This window comes from Callorhinus ursinus, unplaced genomic scaffold, assembly GCF_003265705.2.
Source record: "Callorhinus ursinus isolate GAN/ISIS: 27379988/994484 unplaced genomic scaffold, GSC_fseal_2.0 scaffold8, whole genome shotgun sequence".
In the NCBI taxonomy this organism is placed as follows: domain Eukaryota; kingdom Metazoa; phylum Chordata; class Mammalia; order Carnivora; family Otariidae; genus Callorhinus; species Callorhinus ursinus.
This window is the reverse complement of record NW_027397070.1, coordinates 39,883,429-39,909,354: the sequence shown is the minus strand read 5'-3', so window position 1 is coordinate 39,909,354 and position 25,926 is coordinate 39,883,429. Positions and strand designations below refer to the sequence as shown.

The 25,926-nt window shown below is 36.1% G+C and overlaps 1 protein-coding gene across 11 annotated transcripts in view; it reads right to left on the bottom strand.

The window, feature by feature from the left end:
• GPHN (gephyrin) overlaps nucleotides 1-25,926 on the bottom strand; it is a 633,555-nt gene that overhangs the window by 226,903 nt on the left and 380,726 nt on the right. For 6 of the 11 annotated variants that reach the window (XM_073895382.1, XM_073895384.1, XM_025869867.2 and 3 more), the window contains 2 exons: nucleotides 23,893-23,959; nucleotides 17,761-18,033 (listed from right to left, as the gene is read on the bottom strand). In XM_073895382.1, the coding sequence (XP_073751483.1) occupies nucleotides 17,761-18,033; nucleotides 23,893-23,959 (340 nt within the window). Of the gene's footprint in view, nucleotides 1-16,169; nucleotides 16,278-17,760; nucleotides 18,034-23,892; nucleotides 23,960-25,926 lie in introns of all 11 variants that reach the window. The other 5 variants (XM_073895379.1, XM_073895381.1, XM_025869865.2 and 2 more) reach the window with 1 other exon arrangement.

Here is a 25,926-nt window from a genome sequence, read left to right as displayed (position 1 = left end):
TAAATCAATACAATTTAAAAAGAAAACTATATAAAACAATAATTATAAATCTGTGTTGATGGGCACACAAGGTACAAATATGTATTTTGTGAAAATAACATAAGTGAGAGAGATGGGGCAAAGATTTTGCATAACATTTAAACTAATTTGGTATTAATCAAACTAGACTGTTACAAAGTAAGGTGTTAATTTTAACCCCTGGAGCAACCACTAAAAAGATAACTAAAAAAATATTTGCCAAAAGAAATGAGAGAAAAATGAAAATGACACACTAGAAACTATCAATCAAAAATGAAAGAAGTAATGGAGAAAATGAGGAACAAAAATGATAAAAGAAATACAGAAAATAACAAACTGGAAAAAAAATTACCTTATCAGCAATTACAATAAATGTAACTGGATTAAACTACCCAATTAAAAGTAGAGACTAGCGGAATGGATGAAAAAACATGATCTAAGTATCTACTTTAGATCCAAAGACACAAATAGGTTGAAGGTGAAAGAATGGAAAGATTTTTTTCTATGCAAACAGTAATTGAGAGAGCTAGAATGCCTATAATAATATCAGACAAAATGGACGTTAAGAAAAAACTGTTACAAGAGACAGACATAAAATAATGATAAAAAGGTCAATCCTTCAGAAGATATAAGAATCATATACATATACACACCAATAAAAGCCCCAAAATATATGAAGCAAAAACTAACAATACTGGACAAAAAGTCCAATGATAATAGTGTGGGAAACTTCAATGTTCCACTTTCAAAAATGGTTAGAACAACTAGTCAGAAGACCAACAAGTGAAACAGAAGATTTGAACAACAGTATAAACCAACAACCATATAAAGAAAAATCTACCTGGTAACAGTAAAATACACATTTTTCTCAAGTGAACAGGGAACATTTTCCAGGATAGACTAAATGTTAAGCCACAAAATATGTCTCACTAAAATACTGAAATCATACAGTGTATCTTCTCTGTCCATAATGAAAGGAAAGTGGAACACAATATAGAAAGAAATTGGGAAATTTACAAATATGTGGAAATTAAACACATTCTTAACTGAAGAGTCAAGGAAGAAATCACAAAGGAAATTACAATATTTTGACATGAATGAAAATGAAAACACAATATACCTAAACTTACAGGTGCAGCACAGTAGTGCTCAGAGGGAAATTTGTAACTACAAAGAAGGAAGATTTCAAATCAATACTCTAACTTTCTATCTTAAAGAACTAAAAAAATAAGAGCAAACTAAACCCAAAGCAAAGAGAAGAAAAGAACCAATAAAAAGTATAACAAAGATAAATAAAATAGAGAACAGAAAGACACTGAAAGAATCAATAAAACCGAAGTTGATTCTTTGGAAAGAGCAATAGAACTGACAAACCTTTACCTAGACTGGCAGAAAAAAAGAAAGAAAGCTCATATTACTAAAATCAGGACTAAAAATGGGGACATTACTATTGCTCTCACAAAAATAAAAATTATAATACTACAAACAATTGTATGCCAAAAATTGGATAACCCAGATAAACCCAGAAATTATGAAAATTGGTAGAAGAAATAGAAAATCTGGAGTAGACATATAACAAGTATGAATCAATAAAAAAAAAAAAAACTTTCAACAAGGAAAAACTCAGGGCCAGATGGCCTCACTAAAGAATTCTATCAAATGTTTAAAAACAGAATTAACACAAATCCTTTACAAATTCTTCCACAAAACTGAAGAGGTGGGAACACTTCTTAATTCATTTCATGGGGCTAGTAGTACCCTGATACCAAAGACAAATAAACACATCACAGGAAAAGAATATTATAGAACAATATTCTTTATGCATATAGATGCAAATATCTTAAATAAAATACTGGAAACTGAATCCAACATATATTAAAATGATTACATACCATGACCATGTGGGATTTATCCATGAGTGTAAGTATGTTTCAACATAAGAAATATAACCAGTATAATCAGACATATAATCAACACATTAACAGAATGAAAAAAAAATCCACATGATTATCTCAAGTGATGTAGAAAAAGCATTTGACAAAGTTGAACACCTTTTCATGATAGAAACACAAAGAAAACCACAAATAAATAGAAAGTAACTTCCCAAATCTGATAAAGGGCATCTAAGAAAAACCTAAGACAAAAAACTCCCCCCTAAAATCAGAATCAAGGATGTCTTCTTTTACCACTTCTTTTCAACACTGTACTACAAGTTATAGCCAGGGAAATTAGAGAAGAAAAAGAAATAAAAGGCATCCAGATTGGAAAGGAAGAAATAAAACTATCTCTTCATGGATGACATAATGTAATACATATAATATCCTATAATCCACAGAAAGATTAGAGCTAATAAATTCAGCCAAGTTGCAGGATACGTGATGAACTCACAAAAATTAGTTGTATGTTTATACACTAACACTGATAAATTCAAAAAGAAAATCAATAAAGCAATCTCATTTACAATAGCATGAAAGAGAATAAAAGATTAAGGAATAAATTTAACCAAGATGGTGAAAGACTCGTACACTGAAAATTAAAAACTTAAGAATACATAAATAAATGGAAAGATGTATATTGTTAAGATGGCAATATTACCCAAAAGGATCCACAGATTCAATGCAAACCCTATAAAATCCCAACAGAATTTTTTGCTAAAATAGAAAAACCCGTCCTAAAATTTATATGGAATCCGAAGGGATCCCTATAGCCAAAACAATCTTGAAAAAGTAAGTTGGAGGACTAAAACTTTCTAATTTCAAAAGTTACTTAAATGGTACAATGACAATCAAAACAGTGTAATCCTAGCATAAGGATAAACATACAAATCAGTGCCATAGAATTGAGAGTCCAGCAATAAACCCTTTTACATTTATGGTTAGTTGATTTTTGACAAAGGTGCTAAGACAATTAATGGGAAAGAATAGGCTTTTCAATAAACTGTGTCAGAACAACTGGATATCCACATTCAATAAAATGAAGTTGGATACCTCTCTCACACCATATACAAGAATTATTTCAAGATGAATTGAAGACCTAAAAATGAGCTAAAATGAAAAAATGCTTAGAAGAAAAGGGGTAAATATTCATTATCTTGCACTTGCTAATAGATTCTTAGATATGCTACCAAAAGTACAAGGAACAAAGAAAATTTACACAAGTAAGATTTCATCAAAATTAAAAACCTGGGGTGCCTGGGTGGCTCACTCTTGATTTCAGCTCAGGTCATGATCTCAGGGTTGTGAGATCAAGCCCCATGTCGGGATTCACTTAGCATGGAGTCTGTTTGAGATTCTTTCTCTCTCCTTCTCTGCCCCTCCCCCACTCTCTCCCTCTCCCTCTCAATAAATAAATAAATAAATAAATAAATAAAATAAAAATTTAAAAACTTTTGTGCATCAAAGGATATTATCAAGAAAAGTAGAAAAGACAACCTATAGAATGGGAGAAAATATTTGCAAATCATGTATTTGATAGCGGTCTAGTACCCAAAGTATATAAAGAACATTTGCAACTCAACAACAAAAGACAAATAATCTGTTTAAAAACAACCTCATTTTTTAAAAGAGGCAGAAGACTTGAATAGATATTTGCTCTAAAAAGATATACAAATGGACAATAAGCAGCAATAAAAGATGTTCATCATAATTAGTCATTAGGGAAATGCAAATCAAAACCACAATGAAATACCACTTCACACCCACTCAATGACTATAGATTCATTTTTTTAAAAAATTTATTTATTTGTCAGGGGGAGAGAAAGAGAGAGAGAGAGCAAGCAGCAGTCAGAGGGAGAAGCAGGCTCCCCACTGAGCAAGAAGCCTGATGCGGGACTCCATCCCAGGACCCTAGGATCATGACCTGAGCCGAAGACAGACACTTAACGGACTGAGCCATCCAGGGGTCGCTCTCTCTCTCTTTTTTTTTAAGGAAAATAACAAATGTTGAACATCTAGAGAAACTGGAACCTCAGACATTGCTGTTGGGTATGTAAAATGATACATCTCGGCAGAAAACAGTTTTGTGCTTCCTCAAAAAGTTAAACAGAATTATCATATGATTTAACAATTCTATTCCTAGGTGTATACTTAACAGAATGGAAAATGGTGTTCAACCCAGAACTTGTACACAGATGTTCATGCCAGCGTTATTTTAATAACCAAAAACTGGAACCACTCCAAATGTCAATCAATTGATCAACAGCTAAACAACATGTGGTGTACCTATACAATGGAATATTGTGCGCCATAAAAAGGAGTACTGATACATGTGACAACAGAGATGAACCTTGAAAACATGATCTTAAGCAAAAGGAGCTAGACATAAAAAGCCACATATTGTATGATTCCATTTGTATGTAATGTCCAGAGTAGTCAAATCCACAGAGACAGAAAGCAAAATAGTGGTTGCCAGAAAGCAGGGAAAGGGATTATGGGGAGTGACTGCTTAACTGGTATGGTGTTTTTTGGGGGGTGATAAAATATTCTGGAATTAGATAGAGGTGATGGCTGCCCAACAATGTGAATGTACTAAAAGCCACTGAAATGTACACTTTAAAATGATTAAAATGGTGAATTTTATGTTATATGAATTTTACTTCAATTAATTTCTAAAAGGAGTCCTTCCATAACCCAGCATAATGAAAATGTTGTCCTATAACATTCTATAAAAGCTTTATAGTTTTGCCTTTCATATTTAGGTCTCCATTAAACTTAGAATTGATTTTTGTATAGTCTATGAGACAGACAAACCAGCTTAATTTTTTTTTTGATATGGACAGCCTACTGTCCCAGCATCATTTCTTCAAACAAAGAATTTCCCACTAGTATGTAGTACAAACTATCATATACCAAGTGTCCACATGTGTGTTGGTGTTTTTTAGGTTTATATTCTGTTTCACTGGTCTGCTAATTCTTGCACCAATAATGCAGTACTTTAATTATGTCATTCTAAGTCTTGATATTTATAGAAGAGGTGTTTTCACTTGGTTCTTTTCTTTATTCAAGAGCATCTTGGTTATTTTTGGCCTTTGGATATCAATTCTATATAAATTTTAGAAGCAGCTTGTCAAGTTTCTCTCTCCCTTTCTTAATTAAACACATGCACACACACCACTTACAAATTGTTAGGATTGCATTTACTATGTTTGTATAGAAAGTATAAAAAAGTTTTGAAAGATAACCTTGAAAGATTAAAAAGTGTTTATTTCTGGGGCAGTGTGAAAGCAAATGAGAAAAAAATGAGATGGTAATTCAAATGGGTGTTAATCTTTTCTGTTTCATTTTTATTTTTTTATTTCTTTTTTCACTTTTATTTTTTAATAAGAATGTATTCATGTATTGCACAATTACAAACATTTTTTTAAAGATTTATTTATTTGAGAGCAAGAGCAAGACAGAGAAAGAGGCAGCATGTGAGTGGGGGGAGAGGCAGAGGGAGAGAATCTCAAGCAGACTCCCCACTGAGCATGGACCCCTGACGGGGAGCTCGAGCCCACGACCCATAAGATTATGACCTGGGATGAAATCATGAGTTGGATGCTTAACTGAATGAACCACCTAGGCGCCCCAATAGAGTTACAAACATTTTTAGTAATAAAAGCCATGAGAGGGATTGTTTCAAAATTAAGAAGTAGCCTATGCACTCAACAATTAGGGAGAAGTAAAAGAATGAACACAATGTCTTGTACACAGTTGATACTGAATAATTATTTCCTTAATAACAAAGAAGTAGAAGCAAACACTAACTTTTAAGAATTATAAGTTCTCTTTGAGATAGAAGGAATGGAAGAAAGAATTAACTCAGAAAAATAGTTTAAGCAGAAAGGACAGAGGTTTACCCTTGATGGTCTTTACGTTAATACAACAAAAAGCAGAGAAGAGAATAGGGAAAAGGAGGAGGTGAAAAAAGGTAAAGATTTGAAAATTGCAATTTTTTCATGTTTATAAAGGAGTCAATAAGAGATGAACCCAAGCCTTGCCAAGGAGTAGTGAGGATCCCCCTAGAATAAGCAGAATTTGTAGTGGGTTATGTCAGCACCAATGAGAAGAAGAAATGCCAAATCACTTCCAAATAACATTCCTATTTTTAGAGAACTAATCTGTATTCTTATTGTCTTATGCAACTGATAGCATGGAGAAAACAGTTTGTCCCAGTTGATCTCAAACCTTCTGCAGATATGCAATGTAATTTCAACTGAGAATTATTAAACAATAGAATTTTCCCCATTAAGGGAAACTGTAATGAGAATGCATACATTTTTAAGGAACTGTGCTAAGTATTTCAATCTATGTTGCTTTTCTGTCCTAAAGCTAATTTGACTGACTGGGTGAATACTTCTAAAAGAAGAAAGAGAGAGTTATAAGATTCAGAATACATAACGAAATTATCACTTCTCTTTTAGAACTCTGTGGTCTTTTAAAATGCCAGTAAGAATAGCAATAAAATAAACACATAAGTTTGTGTTTTGATGCCAAGGAAATTCATAAGTGAGCATACAATTCCCCTTTGAATCATTTTAACCACTTAAAATTTTTGTATTGAAAAAATGTTTAAAATTACAGAAAAGTTGGAAGACTAATACAATAGAAGATTTCTATGATATTTGGATTTAATTTTGGGTAGGTAGTGAGCAAATGTATTAATAATTGGGGCTGGTTTCCTAAAGTAGGCATTTATGGAGGTTTACGGCTTCCATAGCAACAATTTGTCAGTCTCGATGGTAATGCTTTCAGAGTCATTATCCAGCTTGTTGGTTAGCTCTATCATATGTACCCTTTCCTAGTAACTTCTCTGTTTAAAGACCTTTAAGGTGGGTTGTATTTTCTAAAAATCTAACTAGATATCCAAGTTTGCAATATAAGATCTGAACTGATAATAAAAGTAGATTAAAAATATGAATACCTAAGAGGATTTTCAGAAAACATATATCATGTATCTTTCCAGAGTTTCTGATACTGATCCTTTAGTGGCTATGATTGTTATAAAAATTTTACTAAAGACCAGAACTGTCAAACTAGTGTATCTTGAGTTCAGTAAGGTATTTGACAAGTCATTGATAAAACTCCTGTGGACAAGATAGACAAAGAAAGTTGGTTTTGTTGGGCTATAAGAGAAATACATGTTAGCTGGTTAAGCAACCGTTATAACCAGTAGGATTTCTGGTAGCATGTGAAATGGCCTATCCTAAAAAAAGTTCTATCAGTGACTTCAGTGAAAGCATCATTAACATATATGCAGGAGCTAGAAAAGGCAGGTAATATACTAAAGCAGATACCGATTTAAAAAAAGATCTTCTTGGCTAGACTGATCAATGTAGCAAAACGAAATTTAACAAGAATAAAGGTGAACTGGGGCACCTGGGTGGCTCAGTTAGTTAAGCATCTGCTTTCAGCTAAGGTCATGATCCTGGGTTCCTGAGATCAAGCCCCAAATCGGGCTCCCTGCTCAGTGGGGAGTCTGCTTCTCCCTCTCCCTCTACTCTTACTCCCTACTCAGGCACTCTCTCTTTCTCTCGCTCTCTCTCAAATAAATAAATAAAATCTTAAAAAAAGAAGAAATGTGAACTGTTGTATGCTTAAGGGCTGAATAAGAAGGAGAAAGGACTGGTCAACTGGGTGTGAAGGGGGATTTGTATAGGTAACATCTGAAAGTTGAGTTAGGATCAGTGAGGTGATCAACCACCTAAAATAACAAATGTTTACTTTTATTCAGATACTGCATTAAGTATTTTTACATCTCTTTTCCTATTTGGATATTCATAACTTAACCATTAAGTAATAATGAAGTTAATATTATTACTATTCCTATTTTAGAAAAGACTGGGGCTTAGAAGGAAAAAGCAATATACCCAATGTCATAGAGCTACTAACTGACAAAACTGAAAATATGAGATGCCAAAGTTCATGTTGTTTTGTAAGGCACAATGCATATTGCTTCCCAGATTTGAAAAAGGTCTTTGTAGCTTTTTTTTTTACAGCTTCCTACTTATTTTACTGATAATAATATTTAGCTTCATGAAAAACTTATAAGAACATATATTTATTAGCCCAAATAATTACTAATTCCTAATACATACATATGTAATTGGGCCATAATAATACTCAAAGGTCAATGCTAGGAAAAAACAGTTGGCATCCTATCAAGTCATCCCTTTACTAACAACAACAGTAGTGTTATAAAACCTTCTTGGCTTTTTAAATTCAAATTTTGAGAAAATCAATAGTCCTTTTTAAAGAAGTACATTAGGTACATGGACATTTTGAGCAAAAATTTTACTTGATTTTTGTAAACATCCATGCACTTTGTACTCCTTTCATATGTGTCCTGTGTAGTGGACCAGTCTAGATTATCTTCTACAGCCTTTCAGCTATTTTACAACTCTAACTTGCAAAAAACTGATAGTAATGTAAATGGTTTGTATCCAAATGATTCTTTTGTCCAACAGAAGTGCAATGGGTTGCTCTGCAGATTGGCTAAGTGTTGCATTTATTTGTAAATTCATTTCCACATTCTTAATGCTTACCTATTTGTGTTTGAGCTTTCCTGTGAAGCAGTTATAGTATCTTTCTGGTTCCCTCAATAATTAATGTATGAAATAATACCTTGGATATGTATTCATTTAGTATTTCTAATAAAGTTATGATTTTACTTTCAAAAAAGTATTAACAGTTTTAGAGATCATCCACTGAGATGCCAAATGAATTCAACTAATAGGACCAGGTAAACCACATTGTTGGAGGAACATACTTTTAAGAACTTGCTTAAGCCCACAGGTATCTTTGTGTTGCAACCACAGGTAAATCCCAAATCTCATTTGTTTTGTTTCCAATTCCACATGTGAATGAAATCATATGGTATTCTGACTAATTTCGTTTAGCATTATACTCTCTAGCTCCATCCCTGTCATTTAAATGGCAAGATTTCAATCTTTTTCGTGGCTGAATATTCTATTCCCTATATATATATATACACACACACACATATATATGTACATATATATGTACACACACACACACACACACACACACACACACACAAACACCACATCTTTATCCATTCATCAGTTGATGGACATATGGGCTGCTTCCATAATTTGGCTGTTGTAAATAATGCTGCTATAAACACAGGGGTGCATGTCTTATTTGAATTAGTGTTTCAGTATTTTGGTATTTTGGGGGTAAATACCCAGTAGCACTATTTTGGTTTGTAGGGTAATTCTATTTTTTGTAAATTTTATTTTATTATGTTATGTTAGTCACCATACAGTACATCATTAGTTTTTGATGTAGTGTTCCATGATTCATTGTTTGCGTATAACACCCAGTGCTCCATGTGATACATGACCTCCTTAATACCCATCACTGGGCTACCCACCCCCCCAACCCCCATCTCCCCTCTAAAACACTCAGTTTGTTTCTCAGAGTCCTAGCTCTCTCATGGTTCGTCTCTCCCTCCGATTTCGCCCCCCTTCATTTTTCCCTTCCTTCTCCTGATGTCCTCCGTGCTATTCCTTATGTTCCACAAATAAGTGAAACCATATGATAATTGACTTTTTCTGCTTGACTTATTTCACTTAGCATAATCTCCTTCAGTCCCATCCATGTTGATGTAAAAGTTGCATATTCATCCTTTCTGATGGCTGAGTAATATTCCAGTGTATATATGGACCATATCTTCCTTATCCATTCATCTGCTGAAGGGCATCTCAGCTCTTTCCACAGTTTGGCTATTGCGGACATTGCTGCTATGAACATTGGGGCGCATATGGCCCTTCTTTTCACCACATCTGTGTCTTTGGGGTAAATACCCAGGAGTGCAATTGCTGGGTCATAGGGTAGCTCTATTTTTAATTTTTTGAGGAACTTCCACACTGTTTTCCAAAGTGGCTGTACCAACTTGCATTCCCACCAACAGTGTAAGAGGGTTCCCCTTTCTCCACAACCTCTCCAACATTTGTTGTTTCTTGCCTTGTCAATTTTTGCCATTCTAACTGTACACGTGTAAGGTGGTATCTCAGTGTGGTTTTGATTTGAATTTCCCTGATAGCAAATGATGATGAACATTTTTTCATGTGTCTGATAGCCATTTGTATGTCTTCTTTGGAGAAGTGTCTGTTCATGTCTTCTGCCCATTTTTTGACTTACTTGTTTTTTGGGTGTTGAGTTTGAGAAGTTCTTTATAGATCTGGGATATCAGCCCTTTGTCTGTAGTGTCATTCACAAATATCTTCTCCTATTCTGTGGGTTGCCTCTGTTTTGCTGACTGTTTCCTTTGCTGTGAAGAAGCTTTTTATCTTGATGAAGTCCTAAAAGTTCATTTTTGCTTTTACTTCACTGAACTTTGGAGATGTATCTTGAAAGAAGTTGTTGTGGCCGATATCGAAGAGGTCACTGCCTATGTTCTCCTCTAGGATTTTGATGGATTCCTGTCTCACATTGAGGTCTTTCATCCATTTTATCTTTGTGTAAGGTGTTAGAGAATGGTTGAGTTTCATTCTTCGCATGTGGCTGCCCAACTTTCCCAGCACCATTTATTGAAGAGATTTTCCTTTTTCCATTGGACATTCTTTCCTGCTTTGTCAAAGATTACTTGACCATAGAGTTGAGGGTCCATATCTGAGCTCTCTATTCTGTTCCATTGGTCTATATGTCTGTTTTTCTGCCAGTACCATGCTGTCTTGGTGATCACGGCTTTGTAATAGAGCTTGAAATCGGGCAACATGATGCCCCCAGCTTTGTTTTTCTTTTTCAACATTTCCTTGGCAATTAGGGGTCTTTTCTGATTCCATACAAATTTTAGAATTGTTTGTTCCAGCACTTTGAAAAATGTCATTGGAATTTTGATCGGGATGGTGTTGAAGGTATAGATTGCTCTGGGCAGCACAGACATTTGAACAATGTTTATTCTTCTGATCCAGGAGCATGGAATGTTTTTCCATCTTTTTGTGTCTTCTTCAGTTTCTTTCATGAGTGTTCTGTAGCTCCTAGAGTACAGATCCTTTACCTTTTTGGTTAGGTTTATTCCGAGGTATCTTATGGTTTTTGGTGCTATTGTAAATTGAATTGTTTATCTAATATTTCTTTCTACAGTTAGTGTATAAGAAATCAACTGATTTCTGTGCATCGATTTTGCATCCTGCCATACTACTGAATTGCTGTATGAGTTCTAGTATTTTGGGGATGGAGTCATTTGGGTTTTCCACATAAAGTATCATGTCATCTGCAAAGAGGAGAGTTTGACTTCTTCTTTGCCAATGTGAATACCTTTTATTTCTTTTTGTTGTCTGATTGCTGTTGCTAGGACTTCTAATACTATGTTGAAGAATAGTGACGAGAGTGGACATCCTTGCCGTGTTCCTGATCTTAAGGTAAAGGCTCTCAGCTTTTCCCCATTGAGGATGAAGAGTTTTGATCAGGAAAGGATGCTGTATTTTGTCAAATGTTTTTTCTGCATCAATTCAGAGGACCACATGGTTCTTCTCTCTCCTCTTACTCTACCTTGCATCCCAGGGATAAATCCCACTTGGTGGTGGTGGATGATTCTTTTCATGTATTTTTGGATCCTAGTAGCTAGGATTTTGTTGAGAATTTTGGAATCCATATTCATCAGGGATATCGATCTGAAATTCTCCTTTTTGATGGGGTCTTTGCCTGCTTTGGGGATTAAGGAAATGCTGGCCTCATAGAATGAGTCTGAAAGCTTTCCTTCTGTTTCTATTTTTTGACATAGCTTCAGGAGAATAGGTATTATTTCTTCTTTGAATCTCTGATAAATTCCCCAGGGAATCCATCAGGCCCTGGACTCTTGTTTTTTGGGAGGTTTTTAATCACAGCTTCAATCTTGTTACTGGTTATTGGCCTATTCAGGTTGTCAATTTCTTCCTGTTTCAGTCTTGGCAGTTTATAGGTTTCCAGGAAGGCATCCATTTCAGGTTGCTTAATTTATTGGTATACAGATGTTGATAATAAATTCTAATAATTGTTTCTATTTCCTTGGTATTACTCATGATCTCTCCCCTTTCATTCATAATTTTATTAATTTAGGTCCTTTCTCTTTTCTTTTGGATAAGTCTGGCCAGTGGTTTATCGATCTCATTAATTCTTTCAAAGAACCAGCTTCTAGTTTCATTGATCTAATCTACTGAGTTTCTGGTTTCTAATTCATTGATCTCTGCTCTAATCTTAATTATTTCTCTTCTAATGCGTGGCTTAGGCATTGTTTGTTGCTTTTTCTCTAGTTTTTTAAGGTGTAAAGTTAGTTGGTGAATTCAGGATTTTTCTATTTTTTTGAGTGAGGCTTGGATGGCTATGTATTTCCCCTTAGGACTGCCTTTGCAGTACCCCATAGGTTTTGGACGGATGTGTTTTCATTCTCATTGGTTTCCATAAATTGTTTAAGTTCTTCTTTGACTTCCTGATTGACCCAAACATTCTTGAGCAGAGTGGTCTTTAGCCTCCAAGTGTTTGAATTTCTGCCAAATTTTTTCTTGTGATTGAGTTCCAGTGTTAAAGCATTATGGTCTGAGAATATGCAGGGAATAATCCCAATCTTCTGGTATTGGTTGAGACCTGGATTTGTGACCCAGTATGTGGTCTATTCTAGAGAAAGTTCCATGTGCACTCGAGAAGAATGAGTATTCAGTTGTTTTAGGGTGGAATGTTCTGTATATATTTTTAAGGTCCATCTGGTCCAGGTGTCACTCAAAGCTATTTCTTTGTTGATTTTCTGTTTAGATGATCTGTCCATTGCTGAGAGCGGAGTACTGAGGTCTCCTACAATTAACGTATTATTATCAATATGACTCTTCATTTTGGTTAACAGTTGGCTTATGTAGTTGGCTGCCCCCATGCTGGGGGCATAGATGTTTACAATTGTTAGATCTTCTTGTTGGATAGACCCTTTAAGAATGATATAGTGTCCTTCTGTGTCTCTATCTACAGTCTTTAGCTTAAAATCTAATTTGTCTGATATAAGAATTGTTACCCCAGCTTTCTTTTGAGGTCTGTTGTAATGGAAGATGCCACTTTCACTTTCAGTCTGTATGTATCTTTATGTTCAAAATGAGTCTCTTGTAGACAGCATATGGATGGGTCCTGTCTTTTTATCCAATTTGCAACCCTGTGCCATTTTATGGGAGCATTTAGGTTGTTCATGTTGAGAGTGATTTTTCAAAGATATGTCTTTATTGTCATCATGTTGCCTGTGAAGTCCTTGTTTCTACAGATTGTCTCTGTAAATTTCTGTTCTATATCACTCTTGGGGTCTTACTTTTTTTATAGAATCCCCCTTAATATTTCTTGTAGGGCTGGCTTAGTGGTCACATATTCTTTCAGTTTCTGCCGGTCTTGGAAGCTCTGCAATTCTCCATCCATTCTAAATGACAGCCTTGCTGGGTAAAGTATTCTTGGCTGCATGTTCTTCTCATTTAGTACCCTGAATATGTCTTGCCAGCCCTTTCTGGCTTGCCAGGTCTCTGTGGATAGGTCTGATGTTATTCTGATGTTCCTCCCTCTGTAGGTAAGGAATCTCTTCCCCCTAACTGCCCTTAAGATGGTTTCCTTGTTTCTAAGATTTGTGAGTTTTACTATTACATGCTGGGGCATTGGTCTGTTTTCCTTGATCTTGGGAGGGGTCCTTTCTGCCTCTAGGACATGAATGTTTGTTTCATTTGCCAGATTAGGGAAGTTCTCAGCTACGATTTTCTCAAATATATCTTCTAGTCCTCTCTCTCTCTCTCCACCCCCTTCTAGTCCTCTCTCTCTCCTCCCCAATAATTCTGACATTGGAACATTTCATGGCATCACTTATTTCTCTAATTCTGTTTTCATGGATTTTGGGCTGTTTCTCCCAGGCCTCCTCTTTTTCCTTCTTTTCTATCAATTGGTCTTCTAGTTCACAAATTCGTTCTTCTGCCTCCTTTACCCTAGATGTTACAGTATCTAGATTAGATTGGATCTCATTGATAGCATTTTTAAGTTCTGCCAGTTCAGCTTTCATTTCTGCCCTTAGAGACTCTATATTGCCATTAATCGATTTCTCCATTCTAGCTATTGTCTTCATAGCTATTGCCCTGAAGTCCATTTCTGACATCTTGGTTATATCTGTATCCATTTGTAAATCTGTGGCAGAAGTCACAGTCTCTGAGTCTTTCCTATTTTGGGGGTTCCTCCTCCTAGTCATTCTGTTGAGGGGTGGTTGAGGGAATGTACAGAGTCCAATTTATTGACTGCAATCCAAGCAAGATGCACTTGTTTTGTAGAGACCTTAGGGTTGTCAGCTTCTTGCTCTCCCAGCCTGTCTTTAGGGGAGGGGCCTGCCACACTGTTACTCAGGCAACGCTGTTTGGGCAGAGTTGCCCTGCCCCCTGTGGGGGGGATGGACTCAGTGGAAACTGTTTTTTGGGGGCTTTTGTTCTCTGGTGGCTTTCCCTGGTGGCTTTCCTCATCTTTTCCAAGAGTCAGAGCAGAAGAGATCGTTTCCAACCCTCTGCGTCAGAGCAGAGATCGCAGTCTGTTTTTCAGTGAGCTCTCCAGGCCACACTATCTCTGTTTCTGTCTGTGCTGCTAAAAACTGCAGCCTCCTGGGTTGTCCACCCCTCAGCAGCAATCCCAGTCCTCACCTCCAGGTCAGGGCATATCTCTGCCCTTTGTTCTTCTAAAACCGCCAGCCACCCCCAGTTCTCATGTGCAGGCCTGTTGCTCCAGGTTTCATTCGGTGCGCTGCCCTAAAGTCCTTTCCCTACCACTATCAGTCAGCGAGTCTATGCCACATCCCCAGAGCGGGAGGTTTTCGCTCACCAGTGGTGCAGGAACTCGAAGGCTCCCTTCCCCTTCCGTTTATCTTCTGATATCTGCCGGTGGAATCATGGCTCCCTGCTTCATACCTCGAAACCAACTGCCTGCGATATTCTGTTTGTAGTTAGCAGATATATCTTCTTACATCTCAGGCTGATTTTGTGGGTGTTCAGAATGGTCTGGTAGATATCCAGCTCAATTCAGGGGACCAGTTGGAATAGGGTCCCCTACTCTTCCGCCATCTTTTTGAACTCTAGGGTAATTCTATTTTTAAATTTTTGAGAAAACTCTATATTGTTTTTCAACGTGGCTGTACTAGTTTGCATTCCCACCAATAGTGCATGAGGGTTCCTATTTCTCTACTTCCTTGTCAACACTTGTTTCTTGAGTTACTGATTTTAGCCATACTGATAGGTGTGAGGTGATAACTCATTGTAGTTTGGATTTGCATTTCCCTTGATGATGAGTGATGTTGATCATCTTTTCATGTGTCTGTTGGCCATCTGGATGTGTCTCCTTTAGAGAAAAGTCTGTTCATGTCTTCTGTTCATTTTTTAATTGGATCTCCCTAAAGATTTTAAGCCAAATTTTACTTTATTACTTCTTTTTTTATTTTTTTAAAGATTTTATTTATTTATTAGAGAGAGAGTATGTGAGAGAGAGAGAGAGCAGGAGTAGGGCAGAGGGATTGGGAGAAGCAGACCCCCAGCTGAGCAGAGAGCCCGATTTAGGGCTTGATCCCAGGACCCTGGGATCATGACCTGAGCTGAAGGCAGAAGCTTAATCAACTGCCTCTCATTTTATATATATCCATAGTAGGGACTGAGAGATTTTCTTGGCACCCATCATCTAAATTATTACTGTTTAGTCAGTTATACTTATCAGTTTAATCTTTTCTACCCTGGAACATTTACAAACTATCATTCATCCAGTGACTAAAACAAGTAATATGTATTCTTACAAGTTTTTATCTGAGGATTCATAATCTCAGAAATTGTATCAAGAGTCAACTCTCTGAATGGTTTTAATGAGAACATAATGAAGGAAAAGAAAGATGAAAGATTATGAGGCAAAAAGAAGGTTAATAGAAATTAAATATTAGTTTGACCAATTTCTTTGTATTTTAAGAATCTTAATGATATTAGAGTATTTCAGGTATAGGAGAAACTCTATTAAATTAAATTCCTTGATGGAATAGGCTCAGTGGCAATTACACTTTTAGAAATAAAGCATGCTGAAGATCCTTCAGAATCCTTCAGAATAACACACATCTTCCATAATATTTTATAGCCTATCTCCAAGGATAGGATGTAGGCTGTATGCTTGCAAAACCATCAACGCAAAAGCCTATTGTCTTACCCGTTCATCTGTACTGCCTGTTGCATGATGGGAATAATTGATGAGACCAGGAATGGGCTGCTCACCGTGTGCCATGATAACAGCTGGACTGGTGTAGAATGGATGCTTCTAATGCACAACACATAACAACTATGAGTACAGTGACAGGAAGACATGGAACTATACAAGCAAAATGACTAGAAAGGAAAAGGGTGAAACAAATGAAACAATGAAATGCCAAAATTTTTCAAATGTAGAATGACCATATCAGCTTAGACTTCAAATGTTGTAAACTTTTTCTTAAGACTGAAATTGATGGTACTTTTTACTCTTTTAATTAACAGTAAAAGAGTAAGAAGATATAATGATTTAAAAATGTATCTATTTAACCAATCAGTTCCATAAAAACAAAATGAAACAAAACAAAACAAAAATCACATACAATTTAAATATTTACTAGCCTTAAGTAAAGACTTAAGGGACCACTGAATAGATGTGGAGACATTTGGTCTTCAGTAAAAGAATTACCTACTGGGTGTCTAAATGGACACTTTAAAAAGATTTCTATGATCCTTTTTAATCTATGTGTTGTCAAAAATCCTCTCAAGCTATGCTCATAGCCAAAATATCTGGGTGATAACCTAAACTTTAGGAATTCCTTCATAGAGTGAGGTTAGGTTTTCAATCTTGTGCTCTCAATCAATGAACAATCATTATTCCCAGAAGTGATATATTACTTTGTGAAGATTTTAAAGCATACTGGGTGGTTTATACTAGGTATGACTAAAAAGGTAAATGATGTTTTATGACTAAGGTGACTGAATTTATGCAAGTAAATTGTACTCTGTACTCTGTACATTGTACTACTGTACATTGTACTCTGTATCTTGTATTACTAAAATTGCCCAAAGAGAATCTGTAATACTTTGGTACTATCCTAATAATATTTATTACTTTATTGAATAAAATTGTACTCTGTACATTGTACTACTAAAATTGTACTCTGTACATTGTACTACTAAAATTGCTCAAAGAGAATCTGTAATACTTTGGTACTATCCTAATAATATTTATTACTTTATTGAATAAAAAATGCAAATACATTATATCTATTTCCTCTCTATACCACTATGGTAATTTATGTCAAGTAACATTTAAGTAAGTGTTAATTGCTGAAAAACCCTGTCTTAAAAAAAAATTAATCTTTCTCAACTAATTTTTTGTCATCTAAGGTCTCTTACCTGTAGTCTGCTGCTCTTTTATAAATTTGTGAATATTTGATGTTTTAAATATATAAACGTATATTTAATATGACCACAAAAATGATATTTCCAAAGAGTTCTTAAATGTCACATTTTACCTATTTACCTATTACTTCAGTGGGTAACAGCAATCTTTAATGTCTCAGAACTGAGACCAAACTTCAATGCTTTCAAGGACTCTACATTATGGAGGGCACAAAGATACGGAGTGTCATGAATATCCTGGTTCTTTTTTAAGGATGCTCTGAAGAGGTACTGAACTTATGAAAAAATTGGATGGAAAGAGGGATGAAATCAGTACATTTACCTGTGGTTCCTTTAGATCTTTTGGTCTCTGTCAGCAGGCTTACCTTGGCAGCAATGGCTGCTGCGGTTATATGTGATGAAGAACTGTCTTCTGTTGAAGCAACACCACTGTCTTTCTTCTCTTCTTCCTCTTCCTCACATTGAACCCCTTTGTCTTCTGTCTGTTTATGAGGGCTAGTTGTAGGAGGAGGGGAAAGAGGAGGTGGTGGGGAAGGTAAATCTTCAAGTTCATCATGCACTTCCTTTACTTTTACAATGGCATCACGTAAAAGGTCAATGGCATGAGGTAGAGCTGGCAGTATAAACTGAAAGCATTCCTGTATGCAAGAGGAAGAAAAAAAATGAAGATAAAGCACTTTTATAGGCATATAAAATGGTAAAAATCAAACTTATTTGTGATTTTGGATCTATATTTCTCTCCATATATCTTAAGAATGAATCATACTGAAAATATTATCTTTTGCAATGTGAAATATGAAGTAAATATGGTACATAGTATTCTCTGTAAGCTGTAGAACTACAGTACCAAATAAGCATATAGTACATTTTTCTTAAAGTAAAATTTCTGTACAACTTCGGGTTTTAAAGATGCATTATGGGAAAGGCAGGAAACAGTTTTCACCTTTCTAGTCAGAGCAGAACACTAGAATTAACAAACCAATTGAGGACTGACTTACTTTATTCAGACAGCTAAGGTTCTGACTATTATCATAAAATGTAGCTAGGTAAAACCGTGCAATATGCAAAAATAGATGTTTGTACAGAGCACTGCATAAAAATTAATATAGTTTCCTGCTCAAGTGCCCACTATTACCTATAATGTATCACCAAAAGAGAACAGGTGAGAACTTTAAAATCAGAACATAGGGCCAGATATGTCTGGGGAATGTGTTGGGGCAGAGGACTTTCTCTTTTACATTTAAAGTAACTTACCTTAAAATTTAAGATGTAAAAAAATATCTTAAAATTTACAGAGGGTTATGGGAATATCTGTAAGGGTACTTGATCTTTTGACTTCTCTTTATATGGCTCAATCATTTTAGTGATAAAGACTATATAGCAAAGAATTTAATCTTGACCAACGAGAGCTCTGGCCTTTACTTTCAGCTTTGGGGAGGTGAACTCTAGTTCCTGGTCTTGCCTAAAAGGAGTGTCTTTGTTTGCCTGCAATTTGGCCACTGGACAATCTAACAATGTGGATTATTATGAGGACTTCAGGAAACATGATATTAGTTTTGCTTCTGGAAGGAACTGGAGACTAAAGGCGTAAGTTTCCCCTCTGGGAAGGGTTAGACTAAAGGTCAACCATGTGGGTAATATGTGATCAAGTCCAAGTAAGAACTCTGGACATCAAAGGCAAAGGTGAGTGTGCCCAGTTAGTGATATTCTGTGTGTATTGTCTCTTTTATGGTCAAGAAGAGGTAATACTATCCCTGGCTCCATGTGAGAGGATGATCAGATTTGGTACCTTTCAGCATTTGCCCTATATGCTTCTTCACTTGGCTGATTTCAGTCTGTATTCTTTCCCTGCAATACACCACAACAGTAAGTATAGCAGCTTTCAGTGAGTTCTGTTAGTCCTTCTAGTTAATTATTAAAATTGAGGGTGGTTTCTAGAAACTCCCTAAATTGCAACTTGGTGTCAGAAGTGAAGGAAGTCTTGTGGAGTACTCCAACTTTATAGTTCGCTAACTTTTGCAGTTGGCCCAAACTCCTTACAGTTGGTGTTAGAAGTGTGACTCACTAGAAAGATCCTGACTCATGTGATCATGAAACATCGTCTGGGCAGAGACAGGAAGAGAGGGTGGGGATAATTAATCTTTAGAGGATGGATAAACACAGGGTCACCCACAGAATGCAATTGCAGCTGTGTTGTGATTAGTTATTGGAGATAAAAGTTAGCAATGGAATTTTGAAATAAAAGATCCAACTTTTAAGGAGTTGTGTCATTGGATGCATAGAGAAACAAGGTAAATTTATAATCTCTTAGTTATTGTTATTTGCACTAGCTAAAACAAAAGGAATAATGTTGGGGTGAATCCCGAGGTCATGCCAATCTTAGAGTTTGGCTGATCTAACATATAGCTGCTGGCCTCTGAGCTGCTTCCAAAGAAAAATGTTATGCTGAAGTGATTAACAGTGAATAAAGTTAGACTTATTCATAAGAGAATGGACTAAAAGAAATGAGAGATTCGAGGGACTTGTCTTATAAGGGTAGAAATATTTAAACAATTATTAAGAAATGGATTTATAAAGTGAGTATTGTTGGGGGCAAAAGAAAGGTGTTAATGTAGCAGCACTGTGGGTTGAGCAGACAGATGGGAGCACTGGTCTCCCAACATTGAAGGGTCCTAAATAATCTCTATTTATCCTAGTCTGAAGGAACTTTAAAAACTAGAAGGCAAATATAACTAAAAGAAACCTCACCTTGCATCACCTTAAGTGATGGTCCCATAATCTAATCAAGATAAGGTCTGACAAAAGAGTGTGAATTCCTCGGTCCAAACCAGGCCTAGAAATCCAAGGCCAAATGCACATAAATGGATAAAATGGTCATGGGATAGAAAAGATACTTTTCTGGGATTCCTCAACATGGGATCCACCATGTACTATGATTCTAATACCTGTTGAAGTTCTAGTGGGAGGTACAGTTAGACTGGAAGGATACAGGGATGCAACAGTTGATGGAATTAGAGTGAAATTTGGGATGAAAACTAGAATGTCTGGACAGTGAACTTCATATGAAGTGATCTGTCTCCTTTACCTGATTGTATTATGGGGATGGATATTGTGTTTGACTGGACAATTTTTCCTTTACCTAGTATTGTAAAATAGAAAGCATACAAATCCACTCTTCCACCAGTATACATTATATATACTACATGGGAACAAATAAGATTGCCTGAGTCCACATAGGTCATTAATTTGCTGTACAACAGACCTGGGTGGAGTGCAAACTGGGTTTATGGAAAAAAATCTGTGAGTACCACCTAGCAACAACTGCTGGGACTTTGGGCCAGAAAATTTCCATTTGAGAGACAATTACTAGCTTGCTAATGGACTTTAATTAAGACTATCCTTATGACTGAAGAACATAAAATAATCTTGAAACCTGAAATATCCATAATGTTTTGGGAATATCAGAGAAATGCTCTAATGGGGAAGGCAATGCCCAGGAGAGTTCCATAATAAAATGGAAATGGTTCATATAGGATCATGCTACCAGGAGAATACAAGGAGGTACTCACGAGCAGGTAGCCTCTTTTCACCTAGGGTCGACTTCGGAACCACCTGAGGAGCTGCTGGATCCTATGGCCACTTGGGCCACTTGGGCGGTGCCCTATAAACAGCTTTCTATTGATCAACAAAATGCTGCTTGGTTTATGGATGGCAATTCCAAGGTGAAGGGACAGCATCCTGTTTGGAAGGCCGCCACTCTGATTGAAGAAGGTAAAAACAAATCAGCTCGATAGGCTGAACTGCATGATGTTTGCCCCTATGTTTGGGTTTTTACCAACTCATAGGAAGTGTCCGGTGGCCTGGCCATATGGTCAGGCAGAAGGGCAATGGAAAATTGGTCTATCAAATGGATGCTTGTATGGGGCATGGTCTATGGAAGTCATTCTGGGAATAAAAGGGGTATGTTAAAGTAGGATACATCAGTGCCCATCAGAGGAACCTCCTTTCAGAAATGGAAGTTAATTGGAACTGATGAACAGATATCCCAGTATGCATGCTTGACATGGCACCTAGGCCCATGAAATGAGTGAGCAATGGGGGGGAGGGGCTGCAACGATGCAGATATGGGCTGAATTGATATATTCTTCTTGCACCCACTGAGGCACAAAAATGCCAATGAGAAGTGTTCTATCTGCTAACAAAAAAGAGAGACAGCAGAAGGTTATGCAGCATATTCCATAGGGGAAAGTCCTGCATATAGCTAGCAAGTTGGACTGATGCTGCTAGTCCCTTGAGGCTACAAATCAGTCCTAACAGGAATAGACATTTACTCTGGACTGGGCTTTGCTTACCCAATGGTAGATGCAAATACTCAGTGTACTATAAAAGGACTAAACAGAAAATATTGTACCAATGACTGCAGAGTCATATTTCTTCAGACTAAAGTACACACTTTCATATTCAGAGCAATGATTTGATAGAAAATTGGAATGGGCTATGGAAACATTTGTTGTCTAAAAAAGGAGAAGCATGGCTTATATGCTCTCATTAGTGTGTGGTCCATTCAGCAAGAGGGAGGCCACGGGAGGGTCCCCACTAAATACAGTCTTCTACTTTTCTAGGGAAGAGGGGGCTGGGGCACAATGCTGGTATGACTATACTTTTTTCTTTAGGACTATACTTTTTCTTTTATCACATCACATCAACTTTGTTTTTTTCTACCTGATACTGTGGTACTAGGATCAGAGCTACAACTGTGCATGCCAGAAGCAGGATGATTCTTAAGCAGAAACTATTAACTATACCATTAAACCTTTATGTCAGAGTGCCTAAGGGCCTGGTGGGGTAGATTATGCCTGACTCCATCTGGCCAAATTGGGACTGACAGTAGATGCAGTTATTTCGCCTGGTGTTTGAGATTGCTCACTAGTAACCCTACCTTGTATGAATGGAAAAGGACTAAGCAGGTGGCACTTGTTAAACGAGTATTACTGGTGGCAATCTGGACCAGCACAGTGGCCAAATCAACTGTCTCATTAAAAGATTTTCAAAGGAAAAGTCTGAGTATAAATGGAAAGAAGGAGGAATGATAGTTGGAGGTAAAGGAATGAATAAATGGGTTATACAATGAGGGAGATCCAATATATTGGTATCTAAAAATCTTTAGAACAAGAGAGAATACTGTTTTTTAGCTCAGTTGTAACAGATGCCAGAAAGGTTAAAGCCATATGTTGCTGAGACTACTACTGCTTTGGAAACCTGACAAGCCTGTAAACCTGAGTAGTGTAGTTCTGGGAGACATTCTGATCATATGATATGACGATAGACTAGGCTAACTGTTAATGTCTATGTAGGACTCCAGTAGTGTGCCAGTTACCTTTTAACTCATATTTCAGGTTATATCTACAACTCTACTGTGAAATGTTATAATACTGTCATTGTTAGTAATATTATAATACTGATATTGATGATCATATGTATTGGGAAATTGAGTTAAATCCTCCTCAAAATGTAATACCAATGGAAAATGACTGGCCTAAACAAGATAGCTAATGTCTGTGGTAACTAGTTCTGTGCAAGTGTATCATAGGATAAAAATAGCAAATCAAGGTAAAAATTAGTATATTAGTACAAAAATACGAAATATGTATAATGGCTTTAGAGGATAAATTAGCTATTTCTCAAATTTATCCCTATCGCACACTGGCTCCTTTAAATCTTAGACACATTCACACTGATACTGTTGTTATATCTGTAATATAAATGCTATAGTAAATATAGATGCTCAGCCAGACAAATACAATCATTTTTCTGTAAGAGAGCTTTGGCCAAAAGCCAGCGGGGTAGCTTGTGCAATGAAGAATTAACCTTACTCCAAGAGAGTCTGGCCTTAGCTCTCAGTTACTGCGATGTGATAGGAGTGTCTTTGTTGCCTGGGAACTTTGGCTACCAGACAGTGTAACAGTATGATTTATGATGAGGGCTTTGGACATTTTGGTATCAGTTTTGCCTCTGGTAGATGTTGGAGACTAAAGGAAACAGCCTAACCTTTGGAAAGGGCTAGAGACTAAAGGCCAGCATTATGGGCAGTATGTGATGAGCCCTAGTAAAAACTCTGCACACTAAAGTCTTGGAGCTTCCCTGATTTTCAGTGCTGTTATACACTGATACCAAGAGAGTAATGCATTCATGATTCTACAGGGAGAGGATAACAGAAGGTCTGCATTTGGTACCTCTCTTCTACTCTTGGTTAACTTGAATCTGTATTCTTTCTGTGTCATAAAGCTTAACTGTCAGCGTAACATCTTTTGGTGAGTTCTGTGAATCTTTCTAGTAAATTACTGAAACCTAGGGTGCTTTTGGGAATGCACTAAATTGCAACTGGTGTCAGACACTAGTGAGGGCAGTCTCATGGAGTCCTCTAACATTTTGGTTGGCTAACTCTCATAGTTGGCTAAAACTTTACACTAAACCGTATAAATCACAAGGTTGCTTACCTGAGATCCTTTCTTGCTACCTGGCAGGTTAATTATGAGAGTTTTCCCTCTGATTCCACATACAGGCCTGAAAGGAAAGAGAAACTGGGTGAATACTAAATTGCAATGAACGGTTGGTTTAAATACATACAACAACAAAGATCAATCATTGTACTTACATGTGAACAACGGTTTTAGAATAAAATTGTTACAACTAGAGATTTATCAATTGCTATATAAATTGGGCACTCTGGCTGAGGTTTTTACAATAATGGTTACTGTGGTAGACTGGAAAAATGTACTGAACATGGAATCAGAATAAATTAGCCAATTTGAAGAAATAATGGCCAAAATATCTTTTTTCTCAAACTTAGCTTCTCCATATCTCATATAGTTCTAAGATTTCAATGAGATAAATGTGTTAAAAATGTCTAGCACAGTAACATTTATGCTCAAAAGTCTAACACAAAAAGCACTCAAGAGTTGAGTAAGACTTACATTTAAGCTCTTGCTTCTCAGAAAAGGGTGTATATTTTAGAGTAAAATAAGGTTTCAAATGAATGAATGAATGTAGTTGGGAGAGTTTGGAGAGCTTAGCTGTTGAAAGATACACTGAAGAATATGGGCAAGTAAAAGTAGACAGGTCTTTCAGAGATCACTATAAATTTCCAAGCCACTTTTAAACCAAGTGGTTAGATAAGAAACATTAAGTGGAAAAGCACTGGAAGACAGGAGTCAAGAGTTGAAGGCCTGAATTTCATATGAGAGTTGGAACCATACTCTACCAATAATTGGCTGTTACTCTTACCTGGTAACAACTCATTTTCATCATCTGAAAACAGAGGGATTAATCTAAAATTTTACAACTAAAATTTTAAAAGTCATGTAAGAACCTTTTCCCAAAACTTCTTCCTAAGAATAAGTTTATTTAACTACTTTTACTCTCTGAAATAACCTAAAATTGTCTTATATTTTATTGCTTTTTTTCTTGTGTCCTATTCACAGAGTCAATAACTATTTTAAAATTTCCATATTCCTTTTAATTGAGATATAATTGACAAATAACACTATTAGTTTTAGGTGTACAAAAATGATGTGATATGTATATATATTGTGAAAGGATTGCCACAATAAGTTTAGCTAACATCCATCACTATACAGTTACTAATTTTTTTCTTGTAATGAGAACTCTTACAATCTACTTTCTTAGAAACTTACAAATATACAATACAGCAGTATTAAATATAGTCACACGCCAACATTACATCCCTAAGATTTATTTAACTCATAAGTTTGTGTTTTTGACCACCTTCCCCCATTTCACCCACTCTGCAATGCCTGCCTCTGGCAACCACCAATCTGTTCTCTGTATTTATGAGTTTGGTTATTTTTAGAATCCACACAAATGTGAGATAATAAGGTATTTGTCTTTGTCTGATTTATTTCACTTAACATAATGCACTTAGGTCCCATCTATGTTGGTGCAAGTGGCAGGATTTCCCTCATTTTTATGGTTCAATAATATTCCATTGCACATACATACCACAGTTTCTTTACCCATTCATCTGTCAGGAGACATAGGTTGTTTCACGTCCTGGCCATTGTAAATAATGCTACAATGAATACGGGATACAGACATCTTTTCAAGACAGTAATTTCACTTCTTTTGGATAGATGCCCAGATGGAAATGCTGGATCACATGGTAGTTCTATTTTTAATTTTTTGAGCAACTGCCATACTCTTTTCCATAGTGGCTAAACCAATTTATATTCCCTAACAGTACACAGGGGTTCCCTTTTCTGTATATCTTCTTGTTATCTCATATTTTTGATAATAGCCATTCTAACAGATGTAAAGTGGTATCCCATTGCAGTTTTGATTTCCATTTCTCTGATGATTAGGGATATTAAGCATCTTTTCACGTACCCGTTGACCATTTAGATGTCTTATTTGAAAAAATGTCTATTCAGATCCATTTTTTAATTGGATTTTTATTTCTACTGAGCTGTATGAGTTCTTTATATATTTTGGATAGTAACTTCTTATCAGATATA